A 9,482-nucleotide genomic window follows, 5' to 3' on the forward strand; every position below is an offset into this window, starting at 1 on the left:
GTCACTATGTGCTATGGACCAATCACAAATGATATGCAAATGATTAGAGTGAGAACTCGTGCTGTAGAAGGTGAATGTTCAGGAGGACGTGAGGATCGTCACAGATACCAGATTCTTCTCTTATGGGCTTTATTTCACCAATGTTTTATTATTTCTGTCCTTTGCCTAGTTTTGTTGTTAAAAAGGCAGTGTGTCTTATACCACACACACACAGACACACTGCAGTGCACCTTCACTCAGTCATTACTCCTTTTTATTGTTCTTCATTTCCACTTTATTCTGTCACTCTATTTTTCTTTCTTAATGTTCTCTTATTTATTTATTTGTGTCTTTGTGTGTGTCTCTGTGTGTGTGTGTGTGTGTACAGTAACCTTTAAACTATAATGAGATCACATTCTGTCTGTTAGTTTTATTCTCATTGTTTTTCATAACAGCTTAAAGATCTGTGTCTTTATATTTACCTTGAATAGGTAAATATAAAGACACACGCACACACACATGCATACACACACTGCAGAAAGTCAGATTTACACTGTGGGATACTAAAGGCTGGTAAATGAGTGTGTATTTATTAAAGTGAGCAGAAACGTCATGATTTTATTTGTGGACTTAATTAGCTCTTCCTTTCCTCTCATTTCTCGTGTGTGTCGTCTCACATGTTCTCTGTGTGGGTTCCGTCTGGTGTGACGTTCCCTTTGTAGTCCCACAGCTTCCCAGGATGGACTCTGTGTCCAGCACCACACTGATCACGATAAATCTCTCACTGAACCTCAATCAACTGCCTTAACTTTATTCACTTCTACATAATGATTGTTTATTTAGTTTAAAAGTATTTCAGACATCTTTAATGTTGTTGACTGATGTAGCTGAGACATTAATGCGGATCCGAATAATCACAATTTTGTGACTCTGTGTGTGTGTGTCTGTGTGTGTGTGTGTGTCTGTCTGTCTGTGTGTGTGTGTGTGTGTCTGTCTGTGTGTGTGTGTCTGTCTGTGTGTGTGTGTCTGTCTGTGTGTGTGTCTCTGTGTGTGTGTGTCTGTGTGTGTGTCTGTCTCTGTGTGTGTGTGTCTGTGTGTCTTTCTGTGTGTCTGTCTGTGTGTGTGTGTCTGTCTGTGTGTGTGTGTCTGTCTGTGTGTGTCTGTGTGTGTGACTGTCTGTGTGTGTCCGTCTGTGTGTGTCTGTGTCCCTCTTTGTGTGTGTGTTTGTCTGTCTGTCTGTCTGTGTCCCTCTGTGTGTGTCCCTCTGTGTGTGTCCCTCTGTGTGTGTCAGTCTGTGTGTGTCTGTCTGTGTGTCTGTCTGTGTGTCCCTCTGTATGTGTGTGTCCCTGTGTGTCTGTGTGTCTGACTGTCTGTCTGTCTGTGTGTGTCCCTCTATGTGTGTGTCCCTCTATGTGTGTGTCTGTCTGTGTGTGTGTCCCTCTGTGTGTGTGTCCGTGTTTCTGACTGTCTGTGTGTGAGTGTCTGTCTGTCTGTGTGTCTGTCTGTGTGTATGTCCGTGTGTCTGACTGTCTGTGTGTGTGTGTCTGACTGACTGTCTGTCTGTCGGTGTGTGTCTGTGTGTGTGTCTGTCTGTCTGTCTGTCTGTGTGTGTGTGTGTGTGTGACTGTCTATGTGTCTGTCTGTCTGTCTGTGTGTGTGTATCAGTGTTCAATACTCACATAACCGCATCCCTACATTTATGTCAGTTGACCCCCTCTGTGCTGTGTGACTGCCCCAACGGCTCTGTGTGTGTGAGAGATTTGTCATTCAGCTGTTTTGTGTGTATTGTGAACTGAGCTAAAAGGGGCCCTGATATAATGACCCACTCTGACCATGTGCTTTAGTCATTGTCCAAACCACACACACACACAAACACACCATCATGGAGGTGCTTTGGATCGCCGTGGCAGCGTGTCTGCTCGTCTCCCTTCCTGGCAGAGGTACAGTAAGTGCTAGAAGCAGCCAGAGCAGGGAAAGTGTGCAAGATGCACCATCAGGCCAGACCTCCTGAGGAAGTTTGTGTGTGTGTGTGTGTGTGTGTGTGTGTTTACTACTAATAGTATCGGGGTCAAAGGTCACAGGTTCTGATTGATGGTTATGGTGAAAGGTGACAGGCTTTTTATTGATTTTCATGAAGGTGATGAATGGAGGAGGGAATATGACGAAGGACTTCACTATTACAGTGAGGAAGATCTGATGAAGGTCTGTTTCATAAATAAATCACTTTTATATTCCCTAAATGAATAAACATCGTGTGTTGTGCAGTTACAGTAACTAATCAGTGGTTTGAAGAAGCTCCTGTAACAACACAAGCTATACACCTTCCTGTGCACCAGCTGTTGCTATGGAAACAGATCAGAACCAGCACATTCATATAAACCTGTGTTACAGTCATCAGAATTCATCGACACTTTGTGTTACAGAAACATCCTGAGAAGAGCAGACCTGTGAGTTTTAAACATCCTCCGTTCTTCTGTCCTGACATGATGCCTTCAGCCTCCACACCTGCGTCAGGTAACACAGTGACGTCCAGCTCTTCAGCTCAACCCAGAGTTCTTGCTCCAGAATAAATAACAGAGCAGCAGAGTGAGATCACCTGACCTTCAGGAACCTGAGTGTTAATAAAGTGTTAATAAGCAGCAGGTCGGAGCTTGTTTACTGAACACTGAAGCTGCAGCTGTTTATTCTCAGTGTTTCTCTGCTTGCCGATGGAGGAAGATGAACAGACGTACGAGAAGAAGGACATTGTGTCTCTAATGTTAGTTCTTGTACATGTAAGAAGATCTGAGCTCATAGTGCAACTTTACATCGACAAGTTAAAAATAAATGCGGAAGGACACAAATATACTGAGATTTTGGATTTGATGATAATATCCCAGGGCATAAAGATTAGTCTGTGATCTCTAAAGACACAAAACTGTTCTAGATTAAACAATGTAAGGAATGCTTAAGAGCAGAGCCACACACACATACACACATACAAACACACACATATACACATACACACACATATATACACATACACACACATACACATACTCACACACATACACACACATATACACATATACACACAAACACACATACATATACACACATACACACACAGGTACACACATACATATATACGCACACACATACATACACGCACAGTGACATGTCTCGCCCAATCAGCGGTTTCCATTTGCAAATGTTTTCGTGCTTTATTTATTTGTTTGTTTGTTTGTGTTTAGCACTTGTAAACATTATTTTGCAATCTTGTTGATAATTGTGTGTGTTGTAGTTGAAGTGGTGAAAGCAGCAGATATTAAGGTGATCGCAGCTCTTGGAGATTCTCTGACGGTGAGTGAAAAAACAGAAAGTGAGACGTGGGCGTGGCCTGTCCCCCTATTAACAATAAACACTATTAGAGTAACAATTCTGACCAAACAGAATACAGAGCTGTGTGTGTGTGTGTGAGTGACAGACGGCTATTGGGGCGAACTCCACCACGGTGTTGGGAATCCCCATCGAATACCGTCACGTCTCATGGAGGTCAGAGTTTAAACTAATTACACCCAGTTTATATTGTGGTGCGAAAGTTTGTGATTTGAGATTTTAGGCAGATCTTAAAAAAAAATTAAATAAAAAAAAAATAACTGAATTGTGAGTTGATTTAAGATCTTTCTGTAACAAAGTAGAAAACGAATACTAACTAATACTAAATGAACACACGGTTTTTATAAAGAAAATATTTTAAAAGTTTGAATAATTAATTGTGAAACAATCCTGAGATATAGACACAAAATCACAGGAAAGAAAAGAAGAAGAAAAATCATAACAAACTTCAAAAAGAAAGTAATATTTTCAGGTTCAGATCAACAGTTTATCTGCAAAACCTTAACGACAGTAAAGCTGAGGGTGTACAAACTTCTGCACTCTATACACACTGGACACTGTATATATATATATATATATATATAAATAAAATTAATCAATATAATTCTACATATAAACAGAAACAGTTGCACTGTGGATCTCTAACGTCTTTTATCTTTAATTATATTAATAACTTTTACAGCATCGGAGGATATGGAACCTTCCAGAATGTTATCACACTCGCAAGTACGTTCTACTGAACCTTTATTCAGCATTTATTACACATACACACACAAATACTCTCAGTACCTGTACCGTGTGTGTGTGTGTGTGTGTCAGACATCCTCAGACTCTTTAACCCAGATCTAGTGGGTCCAGCTCAGAGCAGAACCGTCCATGGAACCCGAGCTCCTCTGACTGATACGGGTTTCAATCTGGCCGTGACGGGACACAACACCTTGTAGGTTTCTGTTCTAGAGTATTACACACCACCTACACTGGTTTCACACGTGTAAAGGTAAATAACACGTGTGTGTGTGTGTGTGTGTGTGTGTGTGTGTGTATGTGTGTGTGTGTGTGTGTGTGTAAGTAATCTTCCTGGACAAACTCGCCATTTGATCGACACCATGAAGATGTTTGAGGTGAGAAACCTCGGCCTGTAGAGACCTGTGTGTATGTCTTTGTAAATGTGTGTGTGTGTGTGTGTGTGTGTGTACACAGATATTTGTGTGCATATATAATTTTGTGTGTATGCTTGTATAAATGTCTTTGTGTATTTTGTATATTTGTATGTGTGTGTATACAGTGACTTGCAAAAGTAAATTAAGTATATAAAACAAGGCACTGTATATTTGTGTGTGTGTGCAAATGTGTGTGTTTGTTTGGGTGTATATTTGTATGTCTGTGTGTGTGTATTTGTGTGTGTGTGTATTTGTATTTGTGTGTGTCTCTGTGTGCATGTGTCTGTTTGTGTGAATATTTGTGTGTGTGTAACTTTGTGTGTCTCTGTGTGTGTGTGTGTGTGTGTGTGTGTATGTGTAAGTAATCTTCCTGGAGAAACTCGGCATTTGATCGACACCATGAAGATGTTTGAGGTGAGAAACCTCAGCCTGTAGAGACCTGTGTGTATGTCTTTGTAAAAAGTACGTGTGTGTGTGTGCACAGATATTTGTGTGCATATATAATTTTGTGTGTATGCTTGTATAAATGTCTTTGTGGATTTTGTATATTTGTATGTGTGTGTATACAGTGCCTTGCAAAAGTAAATTAAGTATAAAAAACAAGGCACTGTATATTTGTGTGTGTGTGTGTGTGTGTATTTGTGTGTGTGTGTATTTGTATTTGTGTGTGTCTGTGCGCGTGTATCTGTTTGTGTTTGTGTGAATATTTGTGTGTGTGTGTGTCTTTGTGTGTCTGTTTGTGTGTCTGTTTGTGTGTGTGTCTGTGTGTGTGTATTTGTACCTGTGTGTTCCTGATGATCGTCTCTTTGACGATCGTGTCTTCACTGCTGAATGAACTTTACGGTTGTATTTCTAACTGCAGGACATTAACTTTGATGAAGACTGGAAACTGCTGACGATTCTCATCGGCATGAACGATATCTGTGACTACTGCAAGGACAAGGTGGAGTGTTCAGCTGCTCCATGTGTGAATGGTGTTGAGTGTAAATGCTGTATCAGCTCATCTGTCTCTGTAACCTCACTCTGTGTCTCTTCATTCTTCTCTTCATCTGTTTATCCACAGTCTCTGTTTTCAGTGGAGAACTTCATCCACTACATGTCCACATCCATGGAGATGCTGATGAACGAGGTAGAAAAGAATTATTTTAACAGATTTTGTAGTGATGAAACACTACAAAGTCCTGAGTGTCTACATAATTTCCAGCCTCTTTCTTTTTTTGTGTTCAGGTTCCTCGAATGATCGTGAATGTGGTTCAGATTTTACCCATGGAGGCTCTGAGGGAGGTGCAGAAGCCCACACCAGGGTGTCTACTGCAGAGGTTCTTTCCAATTCATCTAAATATTAGACAAATTAGATTTCAAATAATTTGATTCTTCAGTTGCAATTTAATCCATTAACACTAACTACAGCCTCCTGCAAAAACAATTACATAATTGTGTGGGTTTTTTATGAATTCTAGCTAATTTAAATGTCTAGGTTTTACTGAAGTGTCATTCATTGTCTCCTGAAGCTTCTGTTCTCGGTTCCTGTTCTTCATGTGCACATTTGTTCTTTATACAAAAACCCGGTCCAATCGCTTCAGGTCCTTCTGCTCATGTCTGGTGAAGCCAACCTCAGACTCTGAAGATCTCAAAGAGCTGATTGAAGTCAACCTTCAGTACCAGGTGTGAAGACCATGTATCTTGGAGTAAAAGCTCCACAGATCAGTGGAGATCAGTCTCCGTGGTGGAGGTGTACATAATTATGTGATACTGAAGAGTCTGAGTTTCTCTGAGTGTGTAAAACGTGTGTAAATGTGTTGTGTACTTGTCTAGTGCATTATGGAGTCCCACAGGGTTCAGTTATAGGTTATTCTATATTCTTTGCCATTTAGCCACACCCACAAAACACCATAAAAGGTAAAGAGAAAAATGGATGGCTGTGAAGCATCACATACCACAAACTTGTCCTTCGTCTATAGGGTGCCGTTACTTTTGTTCTGTTTGAACAATTAGTCTTTCAATTAAATTTCTGGATGTGTGATGACCCTGTGACTCTCTGTCACCACTGACAACGCTGACACTTGACCTTCACTAAAAATCGCCTTGTTGCCTAGAAAACCATCGCAGCTGAAAAAAGCTCATTAAACTTTTCCCTGCTCTCCATATTTAGTATAGTGCATAAGGTTGTTTTGTGGGGGTTTGGGGGTGGGGTACCTGGAACAATATTGGCTGTTGATGTTTCAGAAGGAAAAACATAATCAAATGGAATCTAATCCCAACATCCGAGACTTTTCATGAGGATTTAAAGCATGAATGGAATCTCAGCTCAAGCTGGCTTTACTATATTAATGATTATATATAATTTATGTGACACATTTATTTTTTCTGTTTTCCCAGAAAGCCCTGGAGCAGCTTCTCCATACAGATCGGTTCTTTAAACGTGACTTCGCTGTGGTACTTCAGCCGTTTCTGAAGCACGCAGACCCACCACGACTTCCTGTAAGAGTTCATCATGATCTCGTTGTTACAGCAAACAGCTTTGTGTTTTCAGCCTGAGAAGAGAAAACACTGTTACCAAGTAACGCGGAAAGATGGAAGTCAAGCTGAAAGTAGTTCATGTCTGATGCTAGGAGTTTATCTAAAGTGACGTGACGTGACATATGGCTAAGTACGGTGACCCATACTCAGAATTCGTTCTTTGCATTTAACCCAGCCAAAGTGCACACACACAGCAGTGAACACACACACACCATGGACACACACCTGGAGCAGTGGGCAGCCATTTATGCTGCGGTGCCCGGGGAGCAGTTGGGGGGTTTGGTGCCTTGCTCAAGGGCACCTCAGTCGTGGTATTGCTGGCCCGAGATTCGAACCCACAACCTTAGGGTTAGGAGTCAAACTCTCTAACCATTAGGCCACGACTTATCTAGCTGAGATTTAGATTCAATTGTAATAAGAAGAACTTCTGAAAAGTTATGAAGTAAAATTCCTGAAAAGTCACTTGTGTGATGTAACATTGTCTCTCTTCTTCTGATGAGAACGGGAAGGTTGACATGAGCTTCTTCACACCGGACTGTTTCCACTTCACCATAAAGGGACATGAAGAGTTGGCCAAAGGTCTGTGGAACAACATGGTGAGTTTAACATGAGAAAGAGGTTTGAACCATGTTTTCTCTGAACAGAGAAGAACCAAAAAATCAGCACCAGAATCATGTTAACATACAGAGAAATATTATAGGATAAAGATTTCCAGTATTAAAAGATCAGAAATAAATCTGCATTAATACTGTTCAAGAAGTTAGATGCTGTTCACACAAAAGAGTCAACTCTTTGAAGCGGCTCATTCATGTCAATCAATTGAACTGAGTCAACTAATTTGATTAACTGAAAAGAGCTGAAATTCCCATCTGATAACTTGGTGGTGAAACACGGCAAGAGTTGCTTCTACTCTATAATATCAGCAACAGCTTCAGGTCTAGATTGTGTAAACTGAACAACATCTTATCCACAGAAAAACCTAATCCCATCCAAACAGGGCTGTAGGCACAACCTATAAGGAGTAATGAGATGTTCTGAAAGATTTCTTTCTCTTTATCACATCTCAGTTCCAGCCTGAAGGAGAGAAGTTTATGGTGGAGAGTTTTTCAAACCCGATTCAGCTCATGTGTCCTCCTGTGGTAAAACATCTTCTGTTTAATAACACTGCTCTTCATTCTTCATCCAACCTTCATCCATTTCATACCCATGCTCTTCTCTGTGTTCTCGTGCGCTAAACCCAGGACCATCCGTACATCTACACGAGGCCAAGTGCTGCGAGGAGTGACACCGGTGCACCAGCAGGAGCTTGGCTCATTGCGCTGCTCTTCCACTCCACACTCATGTTTTTCCTTGTCTTCTGGTAGACCTGGACTCTGACTCTCACCTGCACTCAGAGCAGCCTTACTTACCTCCACTTACTGTAACTGTACATGTGTCTGATAAAATGTTAGATTAGATTCTAAGACTGGTAGATCTGATTTGTTTGGTAAGTAGAAAAGCAATGTGGGAATCATTTTAAAATCAGATGGAGATTCGAGTATGGAGACGGACAGAGTGTTCTACAGTCTCAAGGCTGTGAGGAATATATACATCATCTGTGATGATCTGAGAGGATTTGAGGAGAGCAGAAGATCAGAAAGAGAACACTCGGGTATACAGGAAGGAGTCTAGAGAAGTGGGCAGAGCCAAAAACTTTCATCACGTTCGTCTGTTTTTCTTTTTCTTTGGCTAACGATGTCCACTGTTACCCACAATGCCGTTTGACACCCTTCTTATAGTGATGCAGTGGGATGTAGCTCTGTACCTAGAGAGAGATGCGCCATCGCTTTAGTGCTTTCGTGCTAATTTCACCTTCAGCACCATCTCGTACGTCACTTTAACTACTCGAGCTTATGACTCAGAGCTGTAACTCAGCGTCACAGAGTTGCATTGCATTCTGGGACTTTGAGCAAAGCTCCAACAGTTAAACCTCAGTGTTAGCAATAATATTAATATTGTTAATAATATTAACAATATCTGTGCCATTACAGAAGAACCAACAGATCGGCACCAGAATCATGTAACCTTCACTGAAATATTTTAGTATAAAGATTTCCAGGGGTTGGAGTTTAACTAAGACAATCGAAGCATCTTTCAGACTAAGTGTGGGTGCTGAGCTGAAGAGAGACGTGTGAGAGATGCAAGTGAGAGAAGAGAAAACGACTGACACTAGAATTCACTGTATGAGGAAAAAGCATCATGAGAACATCTCTGAGCTGGTGACCTGATCCACCTGAGCATCTGAAGACAGCAGCAGCACCAGGTGTTTGACCCACACTAAGGCTCCAATAGTGATTTATCTACTGAAGGTAATTGTGTGAGCCGAGCGGCGAGCTCACGTGGACACGGACGGCCCGAGGTGAGCTGAAACCTGGTTACTGTTCAGTGCTCAGAGGAGTGAAGTGT

At 41.3% G+C, this 9,482-nt stretch overlaps 1 protein-coding gene across 2 annotated transcripts; it reads left to right on the plus strand.

Moving 5' to 3' along the window:
- Positions 1-1,300: 1,300 nt before the first annotated feature.
- On the plus strand, positions 1,301-8,916 carry si:dkey-177p2.18 (phospholipase B1, membrane-associated). Of its 2 annotated transcripts, none has more exons than XM_060864940.1 (15): positions 1,301-2,181; positions 2,403-2,493; positions 3,263-3,321; positions 3,446-3,513; positions 4,040-4,083; positions 4,177-4,297; positions 4,427-4,478; positions 5,380-5,460; positions 5,581-5,646; positions 5,745-5,836; positions 6,101-6,182; positions 6,897-6,998; positions 7,547-7,633; positions 8,105-8,176; positions 8,279-8,916. In XM_060864940.1, the coding sequence occupies exons 1-15, from the start codon at positions 2,071-2,073 to the stop codon at positions 8,399-8,401; spliced, it is 1,251 nt and encodes a 416-aa protein (XP_060720923.1). In that variant the 5' UTR covers positions 1,301-2,070; the 3' UTR covers positions 8,402-8,916. The 2 variants fall into 2 exon arrangements, with proteins under 2 accessions (XP_060720923.1, XP_060720922.1); XM_060864939.1 differs by having other exon boundaries at positions 7,538-7,633; positions 8,279-8,911.
- Positions 8,917-9,482: the final 566 nt, after the last annotated feature.

Source organism: Tachysurus vachellii, chromosome 3 (genome assembly GCF_030014155.1).
Source record: "Tachysurus vachellii isolate PV-2020 chromosome 3, HZAU_Pvac_v1, whole genome shotgun sequence".
Taxonomy (NCBI): domain Eukaryota; kingdom Metazoa; phylum Chordata; class Actinopteri; order Siluriformes; family Bagridae; genus Tachysurus; species Tachysurus vachellii.